At 44.2% G+C, this 25492-nt stretch overlaps 1 protein-coding gene across 4 annotated transcripts in view; it reads right to left on the reverse strand.

The window, feature by feature from the left end:
* The window catches only part of cacna1c (calcium channel, voltage-dependent, L type, alpha 1C subunit), a 546860-nt gene that overhangs the window by 83584 nt on the left and 437784 nt on the right, over positions 1 to 25492 (reverse strand). For all 4 annotated transcript variants that reach the window (XM_055905081.1, XM_055905080.1, XM_055905079.1 and 1 more), the window contains 3 exons: positions 6218 to 6419; positions 508 to 628; positions 26 to 140 (listed from right to left, as the gene is read on the reverse strand). In XM_055905081.1, coding sequence (XP_055761056.1) covers positions 26 to 140; positions 508 to 628; positions 6218 to 6419 — 438 coding nt within the window. The remainder of the gene's footprint in view (positions 1 to 25; positions 141 to 507; positions 629 to 6217; positions 6420 to 25492) is intronic.

A 25492-nucleotide genomic window follows, 5' to 3' on the forward strand; every position in this document is an offset into this window, starting at 1 on the left:
CACACACACACATCATGCAAATTACCTGGCCAGCTTCTTCCTCTCCTTCTCCTCCTCCTCCTCCTTCTGTGCTGACGTCAGACTCTCAGCATCAGCCAGGTTGTCCACGGCGATGGCCAAGAAGACATTCAGCAGGATATCTGGTCAAGGAGGTGGAGTCAAGGAAGTGGAGTACGGCTTCAGATAGTAAACAATGAAGTGTCAGCTGATCACTCACAATGTAGAACAATACACCTGGGTGACGAGTTGACTTGACAACAAACAATCAACCCTGATACTTGAGTAGCCTGGAATTCAAACTGAATATCACTCTGTTTCACCTGATATGGTTTGGATTTCAGACTATTCCTAGTCATTGAGGAAACATATGAGATACCATACCAGTGGTATTACAATGGACTGGGTTGACAGGGGAACAATCATCCTACTGATGGTTCTGGATTTAATGCCTCCTATCCCCTGTCAGTGTGAAAAACCCCGACACACATCCGTTCTTGACAAGGATACAGTTTCCACAGATGAACAGGATGATGAAGTAGATACAGACTAGCATCCCTGGGAAGGACGCTCCTCCGTAGGCCATGATGCCGTCATACATCACCGAGTTCCAGTCCTCACCTGTCAGGATCTAAGAACACACACAGGAACAACAGATGAAGGAGGAAAACTACAACATCAATAACTATTCACCACAGACAACAACTATTCACCACAGACAACAACTATTCACCACAGACAAAAACTATTCACCATAGACAGCAACTATTCACCATAGACAACAACTATTCACCATAGACAACAACTATTCACCATAGACAACAACTATTCACCATAGACAACAACTATTCACCATAGACAACAACTATTCACCATAGACAGCAACTATTCACCATAGACAACAACTATTCACCATAGACAACAACTATTCACCATAGACAGCAACTATTCCCCACAGACAACAACTATTCACCATAGACAACAACTATTCACCATAGACAACAACTATTCACCATAGACAACAACTATTCACCATAGACAACAACTATTCACCATAGACAACGACTATTCACCATAGACAACGACTATTCACCATAGACAACAACTATTCACCATAGACAACAACTATTCACCACAGACAACAACGATTCACCATAGACAACAACTATTCACCATAGACAACTATTCACCATAGACAACAACTATTCACCATAGACAACAACTATTCACCATAGACAGCAACTATTCACCATAGACAACAACTATTCACCATAGACAACAACTATTCACCATAGACAACAACTATTCACCATAGACAACGACTATTCACCATAGACAACGACTATTCACCATAGACAGCAACTAGTCACCATAGACAACAACTATTCACCATAGACAACAACTATTCACCATAGACAATGACTATTCACCATAGACAACAACTATTCACCATAGACAACAACTGTTCACCATAGACAACAACTATTCACCATAGACAATAACTATTCACCATAGACAACAACTATTCACCATAGACAACAACTGTTCACCATAGACAACAACTATTCACCATAGACAATAACTATTCACCATAGACAACAACTATTCACCATAGACAACAACTATTCACCATAGACAACAACTATTCACCATAGACAACAACTATTCACCATAGACAACAACTATTCACCATAGATAATGACTACCTACCATAGACAACAACTGTTCACCATAGACACCAACTATTCACCATAGACAGCAACTATTCACCATAGACAGCAACTATTCACCATAGACAACAACTATTCACCATAGACAACAACTATTCACCATAGACAGCAACTATTCACCATAGACAACAACTATTCACCACAGACAACAACGATTCACCATAGACAACAACTATTCACCATAGACAACTATTCACCATAGACAACAACTATTCACCATAGACAACAACTATTCACCATAGACAGCAACTATTCACCATAGACAACAACTATTCACCATAGACAACAACTATTCACCATAGACAACAACTATTCACCATAGACAACAACTATTCACCATAGACAACGACTATTCACCATAGACAACGACTATTCACCACAGACAACAACTATTCACCATAGACAACAACTATTCACCATAGACAACAACTATTCACCATAGACAACATCTATTCACCATAGACAACAACTATTCACCACAGACAACAACTATTCACCATAGACAGCAACTATTCACCATAGACAACAACTATTCACCATAGACAACAACTATTCACCATAGACAGCAACTATTCACCATAGACAACAACTATTCACCATAGACAACAACTATTCACCATAGACAACGACTATTCACCATAGACAATGACTATTCACCATAGACAACAACTATTCACCATAGACAACAACTGTTCACCATAGACAACAACTATTCACCATAGACAATAACTATTCACCATAGACAACAACTATTCACCATAGACAACAACTGTTCACCATAGACAACAACTATTCACCATAGACAATAACTATTCACCATAGACAACAACTATTCACCATAGACAACAACTATTCACCATAGACAACAACTATTCACCATAGACAACAACTATTCACCATAGACAACAACTATTCACCATAGATAATGACTACCTACCATAGACAACAACTGTTCACCATAGACACCAACTATTCACCATAGACAGCAACTATTCACCATAGACAGCAACTATTCACCATAGACAACAACTATTCACCATAGACAACAACTATTCACCATAGACAGCAACTATTCACCACAGACAACAACTATTCACCATAGACAGCAACTATTCACCACAGACAACAACTATTCACCATAGACAACAACTATTCACCATAGACAACAACTATTCACCATAGACAACAACTATTCACCATAGACAACAACTATTCACCATAGACAACAACTATTCACCATAGACAACGACTATTCACCATAGACAACGACTATTCACCATAGACAACAACTATTCACCATAGACAACAACTATTCACCACAGACAACAACGATTCACCATAGACAACAACTATTCACCATAGACAACAACTATTCACCATAGACAACAACTATTCACCATAGACAGCAACTATTCACCATAGACAACAACTATTCACCATAGACAACAACTATTCACCATAGACACCAACTATTCACCATAGACAGCAACTATTCACCATAGACAGCAACTATTCACCATCACCATAGACAACAACTATTCACCATAGACAACAACTATTCACCACAGACAACAACTATTCACCATAGACAACAACTATTCACCATAGACAACAACTATTCACCATAGACAACAACTATTCACCATAGACAACAACTATTCACCATAGACAGCAACTATTCACCATAGACAGCAACTATTCACCATAGACAGCAACTATTCACCATAGACAGCAACTATTCACCATAGACAACAACTATTCACCATAGACAACAACTATTCACCACAGACAACAAGAAAGTTACAGCTACTCTATTGACTGGACCTTGAGAATATAGTAAAGTAGACTATAGTATAATAAAGTACAGTAGACTATAATAGAGTACAGTAGAGTATAATAGAGTACAGTAGAGTACAGTAGACTATAGTATAATAGAGTACAGTAGACTATAATAGAGTACAGTAGAGTATAATAGAGTACAGTAGAGTATAATAGAGTACAGTAGAGTATAATAGAGTACACTATAGTATAATAGAGTACAGTAGATTACAGTATAATAGAATTCAGTAGAGTTGACTAGAGTACAATAGAGTACAGTTGACTGGAGTATAATAGAGTACAGTAGACTAGAGTATAAAAGAGTACAGTAGACTAAACTAGAGTATAATATAGTACAGTAGAGTAGACTAGAGTATAATAGAGTACAGTAGACTAGAGTATAATATAGTACAGTAGACTAGAGTATAATATAGTACAGTAGACTAAACTAGAGTATAATAGAGTTCAGTAGAGTAGACTAGAGTATAAAAGAGTACAGTAGAGTAAACTATACTATACTAGAGTACAGTAGACTAGACTGGAATATAATATAGTACAGTAGACTATAGTATAATAGAGTACAGTAGAGTATAATAGAGTACAGTAGAGTACACTATAGTATAATAGAGTACAGTAGACTATAGTATAATAGAGTACAGTAGACTATAATAGAGTACAGTAGAGTATAATAGAGTATAATAGAGTACAGTAGACTATAATAGAGTACAGTAGACTATAATAGAGTACAGTAGAGTATAATAGAGTACAGTAGAGTATAATAGAGTACAGTAGACTATAGTATAATAGAGTACAGTAGAGTATAATAGAGTACAGTAGAGTACACTATAGTATAATAGAGTACAGTAGACTACAGTATAATAGAATTCAGTAGAGTTGACTAGAGTACAATAGAGTACAGTTGACTGGAGTATAATAGAGTACAGTAGACTAAACTAGAGTATAATATAGTACAGTAGAGTAGACTAGAGTATAATAGAGTACAGTAGACTAGAGTATAATATAGTACAGTAGACTAAACTAGAGTATAATAGAGTTCAGTAGAGTAGACTAGAGTATAAAAGAGTACAGTAGAGTAAACTATACTATACTAGAGTACAGTAGACTAGACTGGAATATAATATAGTACAGTAGACTAAAGTATAATAGAGTACAGTAGACTAGAGTATAATATAGTACAGTAGACTAAACTAGAGTATAATAAAGTTCAGCAGAGTAAACTATACTATAATATAGTACAGTAGACTAGAGTATAATAGAGTACAGTAGACTAGAGTATAATAGAGTACAGTAGACTAGACTGGAGTATAATATAGTACAGTAGACTACAGTACAACAGAGTACAGTAGACTATAATAGAGTACAGTAGAGTAGACTGCAGTATAATAGAGTACAGTAGACTATAATAGAGTACAGTAGAGTAGACTGCAGTATAATAGAGTACAGTAGACTAGACTATAATAGAGTACAGTAGACTAGACTGGAGTATAATAAAGTACAGTAGACCACAGTACAATAGAGTACAGTAGACTATAATAGAGTACAGTAGAGTAGACTGCAGTATAATAGAGTACAGTAGACTATAATAGAGTACAGTAGAGTAGACTGCAGTATAATAGAGTACAGTAGACTAGACTATAATAAAGTACAGTAGAGTAGACTACAGTATAATACAGTACAGTAGAGTAGACTACAGTATAATAGAGTGCAGTAGAGTAAACTAGAGTATAATATCGTACAGTACAGTAAACGGGAGTATAATAAAGTACAGTAGAGTAAACTAGAGTATAATATTGTACAGTACAGTAAACTGGAATATAATAAAGTATAGTAGAGTATACTAGAGTATAATATCATACAGTACAGTAAACTAGAGTATAATATAGTACAGTAGAGTAAACTAGAGTATAATATCGTACAGTACAGTAAACTGGAGTATAATAAAGTACAGTAGAGTAAACTACAGTATAATATAGTACAGTAGAGTAAACTAGAGTATAATATCGTACAGTACAGTAAACGGGAGTATAATAAAGTACAGTAGAGTAAACTAGAGTATAATATTGTACAGTACAGTAAACTGGAATATAATAAAGTATAGTAGAGTATACTAGAGTATAATATCATACAGTACAGTAAACTAGAGTATAATATAGTACAGTAGAGTAAACTAGAGTATAATATCGTACAGTACAGTAAACTGGAGTATAATAAAGTACAGTAGAGTAGACTACAGTATAATAGAGTACAGTAGAGTAAACTAGAGTATAATATAGTACAGTAGAGTAAACTAGAGTATAATATCGTACAGTACAGTAACCTGGAGTATAATAAAGTACAGTAGAGTAGACTACAGTATAATAGAGTACAGTAGAGTAAACTACAGTATAATATAGTACAGTAGAGTAGACTACAGTATAATAGAGTACAGTAGAGTAAACTACAGTATAATATAGTACAGCAGAGTAAACTAGAGTATAATAAAGTACAGTAGAGTAAACTAGAGTATAATATAGTACAGTAGAGTAAACTAGAGTATAATAAAGTACAGTAGAGTAAACTAGAGTATAATAAAGTACAGTAGAGTAAACTAGACTTTAATAGAGCACAGTAGAACCAAACAGATTCTCCATCATTCTCCCTTCTCTCCCTACCTGAAAGACGGTGAGCAGCGACTGGGGGAAGTTGTCGAAGGTTGACCGGCGCGTCTCGTCAAAGTTGAACTTGCCTCCGAAGAGCTGCATGCCGAGCAGGCTGAAGATGATGATGAAGAGGAAGAGTAGCAGTAACAGGGAGGCGATGGAGCGAACAGAGTTCAGCAGCGATGCCACCAGGTTACTCAGAGAGTTCCAATACCTGAGAAAAAGAGAGAATGGAGGGAGAGAGGGAGAGAGGGAGGGAGAAGGAGGGGGAGAGGGAGGGAGAGAGAGAGATAGAGAGAGAGGGAGGGAGGGAGGGAGAAGGAGGGAGAAGGAGGGAGAGAGAGATAGAGAGTGAGGGAGGGAGAAGGAGGGAGGGAGGGAGAAGGAGGGAGAGAGGGAGGGAGAGAGAGATAGAGAGAGAGGGAGGGAGGGAGGGAGAAGGAGGGAGAAGGAGGGAGAGAGAGATAGAGAGAGAGGGAGGGAGAAGGAGGGAGGGAGGGAGAAGGAGGGAGAGAGGGAGGGAGAGAGAGAGGGAGGGAGAAGGAGGGAGAGAGGGAGGGAGAGATAGATAGAGAGAGAGAGAGGGAGAGAGAGAGAGAGAGGGAGAGAGATGGAGGGAGGGAGAGGGAGGGAGAGAGAGAGAGAGAGGGAGAGAGAGAGAGAAAAAGGGAGGGAGAGGGGGAGAGAGGGAGGGAGAGAGGGAGAGAGAGAGGGAGAGGGGGAGGGAGAGAGAGAGGGAGATAGAGAGAGAGGGAGAGGGAGATATGGAGAGAAAGAGAGAGATGGAGACAGAGTTGGAGTCAACATCCGAACTACAATACCCAAGACACCACGGGGCAATGACTACACTGGCACTCAACCCACAGAGCTGTCACAGTTACTACCGTTGACTACAGTACCCAGGAGGCAGCAGGTGAGAGAAAGGGCTATAGCACTGGATTGTGGTCCTGTCTGTAGCTCTGAGTTTTGTTCAGAGACCGTTTAATAGCGTGCCATGTTATTAAAGGGCCAGTGCTCTTATTCCCTCTGTGACAACATAGGCCGTGGTAGCTGCACTCGTACCTGGCTTCACTGAGAGTTTCTAGTGACAGAGACCAACACTTCCTGTGAGAGCTGAGGCAGCAGCGAACCAAGGCATCAGCTAACTTCAATTCCCCTTCAATGAGTGAACTTGACCACGCAAAAACATGATGCACACTGTGTATTAGACTGAGTACTGGTGTAGTATTGTATTAGACTGAGTACTGGTGTAGTATTGTATTAGACTGAGTACTGGTGTAGTATTGTATTAGACTGAGTGCTGGTGTAGTATTGTATTAGACTGAGTACTGGTGTAGTATTGTATTAGACTGAGTACTGGTGTAGTATTGTATTAGACTGAGTACTGGTGTAGTATTGTATTAGACTGAGTACTGGTGTAGTATTGTATTAGACTGAGTACTGGTGTAGTATTGTATTAGACTGAGTACTGGTGTAGTATTGTATTAGACTGAGTACTGGTGTAGTATTGTATTAGACTGAGTACTGGTGTAGTATTGTATTAGACTGAGTACTGGTGTAGTATTGTATTAGACTGAGTACTGGTGTAGTATTGTATTAGACTGAGTGCTGGTGTAGTATTGTATTAGACTGAGTGCTGGTGTAGTATTGTATTAGACTGAGTACTGGTGTAGTATTGTATTAGACTGAGTACTGGTGTAGTATTGTATTAGACTGAGCACTGGTGTAGTATTGTATTAGACTGAGTACTGGTGTAGTATTGTATTAGACTGACTACTGGTGTAGTACTGTATTAGACTGAGTACTGGTGTAGTATTGTATTAGACTGAGTACTGGTGTAGTATTGTATTAGACTGAGTACTGGTGTAGTATTGTATTAGACTGAGTACTGGTGTAGTATTGTATTAGACTGAGTACTGGTGTAGTATTGTATTAGACTGAGTACTGGTGTAGTATTGTATTAGACTGAGTACTGGTGTAGTATTGTATTAGACTGAGTACTGGTGTAGTATTGTATTAGACTGAGTGCTGGTGTAGTACTGTATTAGACTGAGTGCTGGTGTAGTATTGTATTAGACTGAGTACTGGTGTAGTATTGTATTAGACTGAGTACTGGTGTAGTATTGTATTAGACTGAGTACTGGTGTAGTATTGTATTAGACTGAGTACTGGTGTAGTATTGTATTAGACTGAGTACTGGTGTAGTATTGTATTAGACTGAGTACTGGTGTAGTATTGTATTAGACTGAGTACTGGTGTAGTACTGTATTAGACTGAGTACTGGTGTAGTATTGTATTAGACTGAGTACTGGTGTAGTACTGTATTAGACTGAGTACTGGTGTAGTACTGTATTAGACTGAGTACTGGTGTAGTACTGTATTAGACTGAGTACTGGTGTAGTACTGTATTAGACTGAGTACTGGTGTAGTATTGTATTAGACTGAGTACTGGTGTAGTACTGTATTAGACTGAGTACTGGTGTAGTACTGTATTAGACTGAGTACTGGTGTAGTATTGTATTAGACTGAGTACTGGTGTAGTATTGTATTAGACTGAGTACTGGTGTAGTATTGTATTAGACTGAGTACTGGTGTAGTATTGTATTAGACTGAGTACTGGTGTAGTATTGTATTAGACTGAGTACTGGTGTAGTATTGTATTAGACTGAGTACTGGTGTAGTATTGTATTAGACTGAGTACTGGTGTAGTATTGTATTAGACTGAGTGCTGGTGTAGTATTGTATTAGACTGAGTACTGGTGTAGTACTGTATTAGACTGAGTACTGGTGTAGTACTGTATTAGACTGAGTACTGGTGTAGTACTGTATTAGACTGAGTACTGGTGTAGTATTGTATTAGACTGAGTACTGGTGTAGTATTGTATTAGACTGAGTACTGGTGTAGTATTGTATTAGACGGAGTACTGGTGTAGTATTGTATTAGACTGAGTGCTGGTGTAGTATTGTATTAGACTGAGTACTGGTGTAGTATTGTATTAGACTGAGTACTGGTGTAGTACTGTATTAGACTGAGTACTGGTGTAGTATTGTATTAGACTGAGTACTGGTGTAGTATTGTATTAGACTGAGTACTGGTGTAGTACTGTATTAGACTGAGTACTGATGTAGTACTGTATTAGACTGAGTACTGGTGTAGTATTGTATTAGACTGAGTACTGGTGTAGTACTGTATTAGACTGAGTACTGGTGTAGTACTGTATTAGACTGAGTGCTGGTGTAGTATTGTATTAGACTGAGTACTGGTGTAGTATTGTATTAGACTGAGTGCTGGTGTAGTATTGTATTAGACTGAGTACTGGTGTAGTATTGTATTAGACTGAGTGCTGGTGTAGTATTGTATTAGACTGAGTGCTGGTGTAGTACTGTATTAGACTGAGTACTGGTGTAGTATTGTATTAGACTGAGTGCTGGTGTAGTATTGTATTAGACTGAGTACTGGTGTAGTATTGTATTAGACTGAGTGCTGGTGTAGTATTGTATTAGACTGAGTACTGGTGTAGTACTGTATTAGACTGAGTACTGGTGTAGTATTGTATTAGACTGAGTACTGGTGTAGTATTGTATTAGACTGAGTGCTGGTGTAGTATTGTATTAGACTGAGTGCTGGTGTATTATTGTATTAGACTGAGTGCTGGTGTAGTATTGTATTAGACTGAGTACTGGTGTAGTATTGTATTAGACTGAGTGCCGGTGTAGTACTGTATTAGACTGAGTGCTGGTGTAGTACTGTATTAGACTGAGTACTGGTGTAGTATTGTATTAGACTGAGTGCTGGTGTAGTATTGTATTAGACTGAGTACTGGTGTAGTATTGTATTAGACTGAGTGCTGGTGTAGTATTGTATTAGACTGAGTGCTGGTGTAGTATTGTATTAGACTGAGTGCTGGTGTAGTATTGTATTAGACTGAGTGCTGGTGTAGTACTGTATTAGACTGAGTGCTGGTGTAGTATTGTATTAGACTGAGTGCTGGTGTAGTATTGTATTAGACTGAGTACTGGTGTAGTACTGTATTAGACTGAGTGCTGGTGTAGTATTGTATTAGACTGAGTGCTGGTGTAGTATTGTATTAGACTGAGTGCTGGTGTAGTATTGTATTAGACTGAGTACTGGTGTAGTATTGTATTAGACTGAGTGCTGGTGTAGTATTGTATTAGACTGAGTACTGGTGTAGTATTGTATTAGACTGAGTGCTGGTGTAGTATTGTATTAGACTGAGTGCTGGTGTAGTATTGTATTAGACTGAGTACTGGTGTAGTATTGTATTAGACTGAGTACTGGTGTAGTATTGTATTAGACTGAGTGCTGGTGTAGTATTGTATTAGACTGAGTGCTGGTGTAGTATTGTATTAGACTGAGGGACCTCCCAGACTTGGAGAAGAGCAGTGAGACTGAACAGTGACTGGATGGACTGGCACAGTAGGTAGGGGAAACGTAGTGGGACCATAGCAGAGGAGGCTGGTGAGGGAAGGACGGCTTAAAATAATGGCAGGAATGGAATCGATGGAGTGCTATCAAATACATGGGAACCATGAGAGAAAAGACCAGACAGTGACCTGAGAGAAGAGACCAGACAGTGACCTGAGAGAAGAGACCAGACAGTGACCTGAGAGAAGAGACCAGACAGTGACCTGAGAGAAGAGACCAGACAGTGACTAGAGAGGGAAGAGACCTGACAGTGACTAGAGAGAAGAGACCAGACAGTGACTAGAGAGAGAAGAGACCTGACAGTGACTAGAGAGAGAAGAGACCTGACAGTGACTAGAGAGAGAAGAGACCTGACAGTGACTAGAGAGGGAAGAGACCAGACAGTGACTAGAGAGGGAAGAGACCAGACAGTGACTAGAGAGAAGAGACCTGACAGTGACTAGAGAGAGGAGACCAGACAGTGACTAGAGAGAGAAGAGACCAGACAGTGACTAGAGAGAGAAGAGACCAGACAGTGACTAGAGAGAGGAGACCAGACAGTGACTAGAGAGAGGAGACCAGACAGTGACTAGAGAGAGGAGACCAGACAGTGACTAGAGAGGGAAGAGACCTGACAGTGACTAGAGAGAAGAGACCAGACAGTGACTAGAGAGAGAAGAGACCTGACAGTGACTAGAGAGAGGAGACCAGACAGTGACTAGAGAGAGGAGACCAGACAGTGACTAGAGAGAGGAGACCAGACAGTGACTAGAGAGAGGAGACCAGACAGTGACCTGAGAGAAGAGACCAGACAGTGACTAGAGAGAAGAGACCAGACAGTGACTAGAGAGAAGAGACCAGACAGTGACTAGAGAGAAGAGACCAGACAGTGACTAGAGAGAAGAGACCAGACAGTGACTAGAGAGAAGAGACCAGACAGTGACTAGAGAGAAGAGACCAGACAGTGACTAGAGAGAAGAGACCTGACAGTGACTAGAGAGAGAAGAGACCAAACAGTGACTAGAGAGAAGAGACCAGACAGTGACTAGAGAGAGGAGACCAGACAGTGACTAGAGAGAAGAGACCAGACAGTGACTAGAGAGAAGAGACCAGACAGTGACTAGAGAGAAGAGACCTGACAGTGACTAGAGAGAGAAGAGACCAAACAGTGACTAGAGAGAAGAGACCAGACAATGACTAGAGAGAAGAGACCAGACAGTGACTAGAGAGAAGAGACCAGACAGTGACTAGAGAGAAGAGACCAGCCAGTGACTAGAGAGAAGAGACCAGCCAGTGACTAGAGAGAAGAGACCTGACAGTGACTAGAGAGAGAAGAGACCAGACAGTGACTAGAGAGAGGAGACCAGACAGTGACTAGAGAGAAGAGACCAGACAGTGACTAGAGAGAGAAGAGACCAGACAGTGACTAGAGAGAGAAGAGACCAGACAGTGAGTAGAGAGAGAAGAGACCAGACAGTGACTAGAGAGAGAAGAGACCAGACAGTGACTAGAGAGAGGAGACCAGACAGTGACTAGAGAGAGGAGACCAGACAGTGACTAGAGAGAAGAGACCAGACAGTGACTAGAGAGAAGAGACCAGACAGTGACTAGAGAGGGAAAAGACACACACACACACACACACACACACACACACACACACACACACACACACACACACACACACACACACACACACACACACACACACACACACACACACACACACACACACACACACACACACACACACACACACACACACACACACACACACAGGCTGATAGTATTCAAGTTCCTGAGGTTCAAGGACAAGGTAGCGGTTCTGGAAAGAGCCAATAATTTGAGGGGAACGTACATCTCTCTCAACAAAGATTATCCTGAAGCTGTACTCCAGAGAATAAGATAATTTATCCTGGGCATGAAAGCTGCCAGAGCGCTTGGGGATATTGCTTATATCCAATATGAAAGGCTCATTGTCCTCCCTCCCTCCCAAAAGCCTGGAAGGGATTAGAGAGCCAAGCCTATGGGTTCGTAGCTTTAACCCCGCAGCACACACACACACACACACACACACACACACACACACACACACACACACACACACACACACACACACACACACACACACACACACACACACACACACACACACACACACACACACACACACACACACACACACACACACACACACAAATTGATTAATGGACTGCTAAATGTGTTTGTTTTTCTCTTACTTTGTTTGTTCTTTTCCATGTCTCTGAGAAGCTACTCAGGAAAGGGCTGAAAATAGCCCATATTAATATATGTATATGTAGCCTTAGAAATAAGGTTCATGAAATCAATAACTTGCCAACATCAGATAACATTCATTTATCAGACATTTCTGAGACTCGCTTAGATAATTCATTTGATTATATAAACTCAGCAAAAAAATAAACATCCTCTCACTGTCAACTGCGTTTATTTTCAGCAAACTTATAACATGTGTAAATATTTGTATGAACATAAGATTCAACAACAGAGACATAAACTGATCAAGTTCCACAGACATGTGACAAACAGAAATTGAATAATGTGTCCCTGAAAAAAGGGGGGGTCAAAATCAAAAGTAACAGTCAGTATCTGGTGTGGCCACCAGCTGCATTAAGTACTGCAGTGCATCTCCTCCTCATGGACTGCACCAGATTGGCCAGTTCTTGCTGTGAGATGTTACCCCACTCTTCCACCAAGGCACCTGCAAGTTCCCGCACATTTCTGGGGGGAATGGCCCTAGCCCTCACCCTCCGATCCAACAGGTCCCAGACGTACTGAATGGGATTGAGATCCGGGCTCTTCACTGGCCATGGCAGAACACTGACATTCCTGTCTTGCAGGAAATCATGCACAGAACGAGCAGTATGGCTGGTGGCATTGTCATGCTGGAGGGTCATGTCAGGATGAGCCTGCAGGAAGGGTACCACATGAGGGAGGAGGATCTCTTCTCTGTAACGGACAGCATTGAGATTGCCTGCAATGACAACAAGCTCAGTCCGATGATGCTATGACACACTGCCCCAGACCATGACGGACCCTCCACCTCCAACTCGATCCCGCTCCAGAGTACAGACCTCGGTGTAACGCTCATTCCTTCGATGATAAACACGAATCCGACCATCACCCCTGGTGAGACAAAACTGCGACTCGTCAGCGAAGAGCACTTTTTGCCAGTCCTGTCTGGTCCAGCAACGGTGGTTTTGTGCCCATAAGCGACGTTGTTGCCGATGATGTCTGGTGAGGACCTGCCTTACAACAGGCCTACAAGCCCTCAGTCCAGCCTCTCTCAGCCTATTGCGAACAGTCTGAGCACTGATGGAGGGATTGTGCGTTCCTGGTGTATATCGGGCAGTTGTTGTTGCCATCCTGTACCTGTCCAACAGGTGTGATGTTCGGATGTACCGATCCTGTGCAGGTGTTGTTTCACGTGGTCTGCAGCTGGGCCTAAAACAGGCTCCAACAGCTGGGCCTAAAACAGGCTCCAACAGCTGGGCCTAAAACAGGCTCCAACAGCTGGGCCTAAAACAGGCTCCAACAGCTGGGCCTAAAACAGGCTCCAACAGCTGGGCCTAAAACAGGCTCCAACAGCTGGGCCTAAAACAGGCTCCAACAGCTGGGCCTAAAACAGGCTCCAACAGCTGGGCCTAAAACAGGCTCCAACAGCTGGGCCTAAAACAGGCTCCAACAGCTGGGCCTAAAACAGGCTCCAACAGCTGGGCCTAAAACAGGCTCCAACAGCTGGGCCTAAAACAGGCTCCAACAGCTGGTTCTAAAACAGTGTATAAGAGATCATACAAACGTGTGTGGATGATGTTAAAAATATTTGTTGGTCAGATGTGATTAATAAGGAGCATCCAGACGCGGTGTTAAGGCTGTCACTCTCCTCATCCTCGGACGAGGTGAGGAGAGAAGGATCTTCAGACCAAAATGCAGCTTGAGGGAAATAAGCCGGCACCGCAGCACCGGGAGAAGGGGCAGCACCGGGACAAGGGGCAGCACCGGGACAAGGGGTAGCACCGGGACAAGGGGTAGCACCGGGACAAGGGGCAGCACCGGGACAAGGGGCAGCACCGGGACAAGGGGCAGCACCGGGACAAGGGGCAGCACCGGGACAAGGGGCAGCACCGGGACAAGGGGCAGCACCGGGACAAGGGGCAGCACCGGGACAAGGGGCAGCACCGGAACAGGGGGCAGCACCGGAACAGGGGGCAGCACCGGAACAAGGGGCAGCACCGGAACAAGGGGCAGCACCGGGACCAGGGGCAGCACCGGGACAAGGGGCAGCACCGGGACAAGGGGCAGATCCCGGCTGAGGGACTCTGGCAGGTCCCGGCTGAGGGACTCTGGCAGGTCCCGGCTGAGGGACTCTGGCAGGTCCCGGCTGAGGGACTCTGGCAGGTCCCGGCTGAGGGACTCTGGCAGGTCCCGGCTGAGGGACTCTGGCAGGTCCCGGCTGGACGGCTCTGGCAGGTCCCGGCTGGACGGCTCTGGCAGGTCCCGGCTGGACGGCTCTGGCAGGTCCCGGCTGGACGGCTCTGGCAGGTCCCGGCTGGACGGCTCTGGCAGGTCCCGGCTGGACGGCTCTGGCAGGTCCCGGCTGGACGGCTCTGGCAGGTCCCGGCTGGACGGCTCTGGCAGGTCCCGGCTGGACGGCTCTGGCAGGTCATAGCAGGACGGCTCTGGCAGGTCATAGCAGGACGGCTCTGGCAGGTCATAGCAGGACGGCTCTGGCAGGTCATAGCAGGACGGCTCTGGCTGGTCATGGCAGGACGGCTCTGGCTGGTCATGGCAGGACGGCTCTGGCTGGTCATGGCAGGACGGCTCTGTAAGGAGGAGAAGGAGAGACAGCCTGGTGCGTGGTCTAGGCACTGGCTGCGCTGGAGAGGAGGAAACAGCAGGAGAGAGAACCCGGAGAGACAGCCTGGTACGGGGGGCTGCCACCGGAGGACTGGTACATGGAGATCCCCGTAGCCCTGCCAGTGCGGCGAGGTGGAATAGCCCGCACTGGCCTATGCAGGCGAACCGGGGACACCACCTGTAAGGCTGGTGCCATGTACGCCGGCCCGAGGAGACGTACTGGAGGCCAGATACGTTGGGCCGGCTTCATGACATCCGGCTCGATGCCCAACCTAGCCCTCCCAGTGCGGCAAGGTGGAATAGCCCGCACTGGGCTAAGCACGCGTACTGGGGACACCGTGCGCTTTACCGCATAACACGGTGTCTTACCAGTACGACGCCTTCTTCCTCCACGGTAAGCACGGGGAGTTGGCTCGGGTATCCTACCCGGCTTTGCCACACTCCTCGTGTGCCCCCCCCCCCAAGAAATTTTTTGGTCTGACTCCCAACCGCGTCGTCGCGCTGCCTCCTCATACCAGCGCCTCTCAGCCTTCGCTGCTTCCAACTCCTCCTTTGGACGGCGATATTCCCCTGGTTGAGCCCAAGGTCCTCTACCGTCCAGGATCTCCTCCCAAGTCCAGGAGTCCTTGTTGCTCCGTAGAGCATTCCCATACCGCTTGGTCTTAGCGTGGTGGGTGATTCTGTTAAGGCTGTCACTCTCCTCATCCTCGGACGAGGTGAGGAGAGAAGGATCTTCAGACCAAAATGCAGCTTGAGGGAAATAAGCCATCTTTTTATTTAAAAAAAAAACGATGATGATGGCAACACGAATAACAAAACACTTTCAACTTTACAAAACAAGAAAACGACGTAGAACGAAACCTGAACATAAACTTACATAACTGAAACGTAAACTCACGAACAGGAAACAGACGACATCGAAACGAAAAGCCAAACAGTCCTGTATGGTAAATACATGCAACGACACAGGAGACAATCACCCACAAACAAACAGTGAGAACGCCCTACCTAAATATGACTCCTAATTAGAGGAAAACGCAAACCACCTGCCTCTAATTAAGAGCCATACCAGGCAACCCAAAACCAACATAGAAACAGATAACATAGACTGCCCACCCAAAACACATGCCCTGACCATAAACACATAAAAAACAACATAAAACAGGTCAGGACCGTTACACGCGGCACTTTGTGAAATTGCTTCTTTCCGATTATTGATAAGCATGTACCTGTTAAACTGACAGTTAAAACTCCAAGGATTGATGAGGAATTGAAAAACTGTGTGGTTGAAATGAGATAATATGTCTGTCTGCACATCTGACTGGCTGACTTACTGCAAATGGAGAAATGATGTGACTAAACTCAACAAAAAGAAGAAGAAACTGTATTATTAAGCCAAGATCAATGATATAAGGAATGATGGGAAAAATAGTTTTATGGGCAGAAAGACAAATTCAACTCCATCTTTCATCGAATCAGATGGCTTATTCATCACAAAACTTAAACAGGAAATGCCAACAACGAACAGTGAGCCATCATATTCAAGCATACAAAAACGAATAATGAAAGAAAAACATTGTACGTTTTTTTTTAGGTGAGAAGGAGGATCATTTAAGGTACTGTTTGATGAAGTCGGGTTTCAGATGACGGACAGGGACTCTGCTGTCCTAGCTTCAGGGGGAAGCTGGTTCCACCATTGGGGTGCCAGGACAGAGAAGAGCTAAGTGGGCTGAGTGGGAGCTGCCCTCCCGTAGGGGTGGGAGGACCAAGAGACCTGAGGGGGCAGAACGGAGGGCTCAGGTTGGAGTGTAGGGTTTGATCAGAAACTGAAGGTAGGGAGAACCAAGAGACCTGAGGTGGCAGAACGGAGGGCTCAGATTGGAGTGTAGTGTTTGATCAGAGCCTGAAGGTAGGGAGGACCAAGAGACCTGAGGTGGCAGAACGGAGGGCTCAGGTTGGAGTGTAGGGTTTGAGCAGAAACTGAAGGTAGGGAGAACCAAGAGACCTGAGGTGGCAGAACGGAGGGCTCAGATTGGAGTGTAGGGTTTGATCAGAGCCTGAAGGTAGGGAGGACCAAGAGACCTGAGGTGGCAGAACGGAGGGCTCAGGTTGGAGTGTAGGGTTTGATCAGAGCCTGAAGGTAGGGAGGACCAAGAGACCTGAGGGGGCAGAATGGAGGGCTCAGGTTGGAGTGTAGGGTTTGAGCAGAGCCTGAAGGTAGGGAGGACCAAGAGACCTGAGGGGGCAGAACGGAGGGCTCAGGTTGGAGTGTGGGGTTTGATCAGAGCCTGAAGGTAGGGAGGACCAAGAGACCTGAGGGGGCAGAACGGAGGGCTCAGGTTGGAGTGTAGGGTTTGATCAGAGCCTGTAGGTAGGGAGGGGCAGTTCCTCTTGCTGTTCCATAGGTAAACACCATGGTCTTGTAGTGGATGTGAGCTTCGACTGGAAGCCAGTGGAGTGTGCAGAGGAGAGGGGTGACATGAGAGAACTTGGGAAGGTTGAAAGCCAGAAGGGCTGTAGCATTCTTGATAAGTTGTAGGGGTTTGATGGCACAGGCAGGGAGCCCAGCCAACAGAGAGTAGCAGTAGTCCAGACGGGAGAGAGCATGTGCCTGGATTAGGACCTGCACCACTTCCTGTGTGAGGTAGGGTCGTACTCTACTGATGTTGTGGAGCATGAACCTACAGGAACAGGTCACTGCTTTGATGTTTGCAGAGAACAACAGGGTGTTGTCCAGGGCCACGTCAAGGTTCTTTGCACTCTGGGAGGGGGACACTGTGGAGTTGTCAACCGTGATGGAGAGGTCTTTGAGTGGGTAGGTCGTCCACGGGAGGAAGAGCAGTTCCATCTTGTCGAGGTTGAGCTTTAGGTGGTGGGCTGACATCCCAGTTGAGGTATCAGCCAGGCAACCTGAGATGTATGTCGCCACCTGGGTGTCAGAAGGCGGGAAGGAGAAAAGTTGTTGAGTGTCATCTGCATAGCCAACGATAGGAGAGACCATGTGAGGATATGATGGAGCCGAGTGACTCGGTGTATAGAGAGAAGAGGAGAGGGCCTAGAACTGAGCCCTGGGGGACACCAGTAGTGAGAGTACGTGGTGCAGAAACAGATCCTCTGCATGTCACCTGGTAGGAGCGGCCTGCCAGATAGCATGCAGAGTGTACAGAGCCTGAGACAACCAGCCCTGAGAGGGTTGAGAGGAGGACCTGATGGTTCACGGTGTCGAAGGCAGCGGATAGATCTAGGAAGATGAGAACAGAGGAGAGAGAGTCAGCTTTGGTAGTGCGGAGAGCCTCCGTGACACAGAGAAGAGCAGTCTCGGTTGAGTGACCCGTCTTGAAGCCTGACTAGTTAGGGTCAAGAAGATTGTTCTGAGAGAGATAACGAGGACGTTGATCAGAGACAGAACGCTGAAGTGTTTTAGAAAGAAAAGAAAGAAGGGATACAGATCTATAGTTTTTTGACGTCAGATGAGTCAAGTTTCTTGAGGAGGGAAGCAACTCGGGCCATCTTGAAGTCAGAGGAGACGTAGCCAGTTGTCAGGGATGAGTTGATGAGGGAAGTGGAGAATGGGAGAAAGTCTCCAGAGATGGTCTGGAGAACGGAGAGGAGAACGGAGAAGGGGATGGGATCGAGCGGGCAGGCTGTCGGGCGGCCAGACAACAGGAAGTCATCTGGATAGAGAGGGGGGAAAGAGGTCAATGCGTAGGGTAGTTCTGTGGGAGTGAGAGCAGTGGACTCAATAGGCTGAGTGAATGAGTAGCAGATGTCGTCAACCTTTTTCCGCAGAGAGGGAGGAGGGAGAGGGTGGAGGATTAAGGAGGGAGGACGAGGTCGAAAAGAGTTTCCTAGGGTTAGAGGCAGACACATGACATTTAGAGTGGTAGAAAGTGGCTTTAGAGGCAGATACAGAGGAAGAGAAGGTAGAGAGGAGGGAGTGAAAGGATGATAGGTCCTCCAGAAGTTTAGGTTTCCTCCATGTTCGCTCAGCTGCCCGCAGCCCTGTTCTGTAAACTCGCAATGAGTCACTTAGCTACGAAGCAGGAGGGGAGGGCCGAGCCGGCCGGGAAGTCCTCTAGCTATAGAATGAATCAACCACAGCTCATGAAGTCACTGAAACGCTGAACCAGGAGTTTCAGTCAGTTTTGGAATGGACAGCCAGTAATAAACTGGTCCTGAACATCTCTAAAACTAAGAACATGGTATTTGGTACAAATCATTCCTTAAGTGCTAGACCTCAGCTGAATCTGGTAATGAATGGTGTGGCTGTTGAACAAGTTGAGGAGGCTAAATTACTTGGCGTTGCCTTAGATTGTAAACTGTCCTGGTCAAAACATATACTGTAGATTCAATGGTTGTAAAAATGGGGAGAGGTCTGTCCGTAATAAAAATATGTTCTGCTTTTTGACACCACACTCCACAGAACAAGTCCTACAGGCTCTAGTTTTGTCTTATCTTGATTATTGTCCAGCCGTGTGGTCAAGTGCTGCTAAGAAAGACCTAGTTAAGCTGCAGCTGGCCCAGAACAGAGTCTTGCTTTTCATTGTAATCAGGTGGCTGATATAAATACTATGCATGCCAGTCTCTCTTGGCTAAGAGTTGAGGAAAGAATGACTGCATCACTTCTTCTTTATATAAGAAAAATTATTTTGTTGAAAATTCCAAATAGTTTGTAAGGTCACCTTACACACAGCTCTGACACACACACTTACCACAGCAGACATGCCACCAGGGGTCTTTTCACACAGTCCCCAAATCCACAACAAATGTCAGAAAGTATCCAGTTACAGTAGACAGAGATATTATTGCATAAGTCTTCCTTCCATCTCATATTGCTCAAATAAACAACAAACCTGGTTTCAAAAAACAGATAAATCTACACCTCACGGCACAAGCCTCTCCCCTATTGGACCCAGATAGTTTGACCTAGATAGTTTGACCTAGACAGTTTGACCTAGACAGTTTGACCTAGATAGTTTGACCTAGACAGTTTGACCTAGATAGTTTGACCTAGACAGTTTGACCTAGACAGTTTGACCTAGACAGTTTGACCTAGACAGTTTGACCTAGACAGTTTGACCTAGACAGTTTGACCTAGACAGTTTGACCTAGACAGTTTGACCCAGACAGTTTGACCCAGACAGTTTGACCCAGACAGTTTGACCCAGACAGTTTGACCTAGACAGTTTATGTGTATGTATTGATATGTAGGCTACGTGTGTCTTTTTTAAATCTATGTAGTTCTGTCCTTGAGCTGTTCTATTAATGTCCTGTATTATGTCATGTTTTGTGTCTACCCCTGGAAGTGTAGCTGCGGCTTTCGCAACAGTTAATGGGATCCTAATAAAATACCAATACTTCCTCTCCTCTCTCCTCCTCCTCCTCTCCCCCCTGCTCCTCTCCTCTCCTCTCCTCTCTCCCCCTCCTCTCCACTCCTCTCCCCCCTCCTCCTCTCCCCCTCTCCTCCTCTCCTCTCCTCTCCTCTCTTCCTCTCCACCCTCCTCCCCTCCTCCTCTCCTCTCTCCCCCTCCTCCTCTCCCCCCTCCTCCTCTCCTCTCCTCTCCCCCTGCTCATCTCCTCTCCTCCTCCTCCTCCTCTCCTCTCTCACCCCTCCTCCTCTTCTCTCCCCAATCCTTCTCTCCTCTCTCCTCTCTCCCCCAATCCTCCTCGCCCCTCTCTCTCTACCCTCTCTCCTCCTCTTGTGTCCTCTGAATAGGGGTCAGAGGTCAGGGGTAAAGGTAAACATGGAGGGTGAGTTAAACTAAACTCTGAGATTAGTAGTGGTGGCCAGGAGGAAGGGAGGGAGGCTCCTGTTGTACATGTGGCTTTACAGTGAAGAAGTAGTGCACTATATAGGGAATATGGTACCGTTTGGGCCACAACCACGGAGAGAGCAGTTGTGTGACGGAGTCCGCCAGCAGCACCAATGTACTGTTTAGCCTCAGTAGAACTATCTGAAAGCTACATTACTATATTACTGGGATTTAGTGAACCCTGCCAGCACACTTCATTATCCACAATTCAAAACGCATTAACTGTGAAATGAAATGCATCCGCTCAAATAAAAATGGCTTCCTTTCCCTTCCGCATACGGTATTGTAACATGGAGAGTGTGATAGAGAGAGGACATACAGTATTGTACCATGGAGAGTGTGATAGAGAGAGATACGGTATTGTAACATGGAGAGTGTGATAGAGAGAGGACATACAGTATTGTAACATGGAGAGTGTGATAGAGAGAGGACATACAGTATTGTAACATGGAGAGTGTGATAGAGAGAGATACAGTATTGTAACATGGATAGTGATAGAGGACATACAGTATTGTAACATGGAGAGTGTGATAGAGAGAGGACATACAGTATTGTAACATGGAGAGTGTGATAGAGAGAGGACATACAGTATTGTAACATGGAGAGTGATAGAGGACCTACGGTATTGTAACATGGAGAGTGTGATAGAGAGAGGACATACAGTATTGTAACATGGAGAGTGTGATAGAGAGAGGACATACAGTATTGTAACATGGAGAGTGATAGAGGACCTACGGTATTGTAACATGGATAGTGATAGAGGACATACAGTATTGTAACATGGAGAGTGTGATAGAGAGAGATACAGTATTGTAACATGGAGAGTGTGATAGAGAGAGGACATACAGTATTGTAACATGGAGAGTGTGATAGAGAGAGATACAGTATTGTAACATGGATAGTGATAGAGGACATACAGTATTGTAACATGGAGAGTGTGATAGAGAGAGATACAGTATTGTAACATGGAGAGTGTGATAGAGAGACATACAGTATTGTAACATGGAGAGTGTGATAGAGAGAGATACGGTATTGTAACATGGAGAGTGTGATAGAGAGAGATACAGTATTGTAACATGGAGAGTGTGATAGAGAGAGGACATACAGTATTGTAACATGGAGAGTGTGATAGAGAGAGGACATACAGTATTGTAACATGGAGAGTGTGATAGAGAGAGATACAGTATTGTAACATGGAGAGTGTGATAGAGAGAGATACAGTATTGTAACATGGAGAGTGTGATAGAGAGAGGACATACAGTATTGTAACATGGAGAGTGTGATAGAGAGAGATACGGTATTGTAACATGGAGAGTGTGATAGAGAGAGATACAGTATTGTAACATGGAGAGTGTGATAGAGAGAGGACATACAGTATTGTAACATGGAGAGTGTGATAGAGAGAGATACGGTATTGTAACATGGAGAGTGTGATAGAGAGAGATACAGTATTGTAACATGGAGAGTGTGATAGAGAGAGGACATACAGTATTGTAACATGGAGAGTGTGATAGAGAGAGGACATACAGTATTGTAACATGGAGAGTGTGATAGAGAGAGATACAGTATTGTAACATGGAGAGTGTGATAGAGAGAGATACAGTATTGTAACATGGAGAGTGTGATAGAGAGAGGACATACAGTATTGTAACATGGAGAGTGTGATAGAGAGAGATACGGTATTGTAACATGGAGAGTGTGATAGAGAGAGGACATACAGTATTGTAACATGGAGAGTGTGATAGAGAGAGGACATACAGTATTGTAACATGGAGAGTGTGATAGAGAGAGATACGGTATTGTAACATGGAGAGTGTGATAGAGAGAGGACATACAGTATTGTAACATGGAGAGTGTGATAGAGAGAGATACGGTATTGTAACATGGAGAGTGTGATAGAGAGAGATACAGTATTGTAACATGGAGAGTGTGATAGAGAGAGGACATACAGTATTGTAACATGGAGAGTGTGATAGAGAGAGATACGGTATTGTAACATGGAGAGTGTGATAGAGAGAGGACATACAGTATTGTAACATGGAGAGTGTGATAGAGAGAGATACAGTATTGTAACATGGAGAGTGTGATAGAGAGAGGACATACAGTATTGTAACATGGAGAGTGTGATAGAGAGAGGACATACAGTATTGTAACATGGAGAGTGTGATAGAGAGAGATACGGTATTGTAACATGGAGAGTGTGATAGAGGACATACAGTATTGTAACATGGAGAGTGTGATAGAGAGAGATACGGTATTGTAACATGGAGAGTGTGATAGAGGACATACAGTATTGTAACATGGAGAGTGTGATAGAGAGAGATACGGTATTGTAACATGGAGAGTGTGATAGAGAGAGGACATACAGTATTGTAACATGGAGAGTGTGATAGAGAGAGGACATACAGTATTGTAACATGGAGAGTGTGATAGAGAGAGATACGGTATTGTAACATGGAGAGTGTGATAGAGAGAGGACATACAGTATTGTAACATGGAGAGTGTGATAGAGAGAGATACAGTATTGTAACATGGAGAGTGTGATAGAGAGAGGACATACAGTATTGTACCTGATGGAAACGGTACGTGTTAGTAATGAGTAACATGTCGACTGTTGCTAGATGGAAGGTCCTTTTACGTTGCACTGTTCACAAAGCCACAGCAGATCAACAGTAGTCCACTATGTAGGGAATAGGGCTCTGGTCAACAGTAGTCCACTATGTAGGGAATAGGGTTCTGCTCTAAAGTAGTCCACTATATAGGGAATAGGGCTCTGGTCAACAGTAGTCCACTATATAGGGAATAGGGTTCTGCTCTAAAGTAGTCCACTATGTAGGGAATAGGGCTCTGATCAACAGTAGTCCACTATGTAGGGAATAGGGTTCTGCTCTAAAGTAGTCCACTATATAGGGAATAGGGCTCTGGTCAACAGTAGTCCACTATATAGGGAATAGGGTTCTGCTCTAAAGTAGTCCACTATGTAGGGAATAGGGCTCTGGTCAACAGTAGTCCACTATGTAGGGAATAGGGTTCTGCTCTAAAGTAGTCCACTATATAGGGAATAGGGCTCTGGTCAACAGTAGTCCACTATGTAGGGAATAGGGTTCTGCTCTAAAGTAGTCCACTATATAGGGAATAGGGCTCTGGTCAACAGTAGTCCACTATATAGGGAATAGGGTTCTGGTCAAAAGTAGTCCACTATGTAGGGAATAGGGCTCTGGTCTAAAGTAGTCCACTATGTAGGGAATAGGGCTCTGGTCTAAAGTAGTGCACTATATAGGGAATAGGGCTCTGGTCTAAAGTAGTCCACTATGTAGGGAATAGGGCTCTGGTCAACAGTAGTCCACTATGTAGGGAATGTGGCTCTGCTCTAAAGTAGTCCACTATATAGGGAATGGGGCTCTGCTCTAAAGTAGTGTACTATATAGGGAATGGGGCTCTGATCTAAAGTAGTGCACTATATAGGGAATGGGGCTCTGCTCTAAAGTAGTCCACTATATAGGGAATAGGGCTCTGCTCTAAAGTAGTGTACTATATAGGGAATGGGGCTCTCCTCTAAAGTAGTGCACTATATAGGGAATGGGGCTATGCTCTAAAGTAGTCCACTATGTAGGGAATATGGCTCTGCTCTAAAGTAGTCCACTATGTAGGGAATAGGGCTCTGGTCAAAAGTAGTCCACTATGTAGGGAATAGGGCTCTGGTCAACAGTAGTCCACTATATAGGGAATAGGGTTCTGCTCTAAAGTAGTCCACTATGTAGGGAATAGGGCTCTGGTCAACAGTAGTCCACTATGTAGGGAATAGGGTTCTGCTCTAAAGTAGTCCACTATATAGGGAATAGGGCTCTGGTCAACAGTAGTCCACTATGTAGGGAATAGGGTTCTGCTCTAAAGTAGTCCACTATATAGGGAATAGGGCTCTGGTCAACAGTAGTCCACTATATAGGGAATAGGGTTCTGGTCAAAAGTAGTCCACTATGTAGGGAATAGGGCTCTGGTCTAAAGTAGTCCACTATGTAGGGAATAGGGCTCTGGTCTAAAGTAGTGCACTATATAGGGAATAGGGCTCTGGTCTAAAGTAGTCCACTATGTAGGGAATAGGGCTCTGGTCAACAGTAGTCCACTATGTAGGGAATGTGGCTCTGCTCTAAAGTA

The sequence above is a fragment of the Salvelinus fontinalis genome, chromosome 39 (genome assembly GCF_029448725.1).
Source record: "Salvelinus fontinalis isolate EN_2023a chromosome 39, ASM2944872v1, whole genome shotgun sequence".
NCBI classification, from domain to species: Eukaryota; Metazoa; Chordata; class Actinopteri; order Salmoniformes; family Salmonidae; genus Salvelinus; species Salvelinus fontinalis.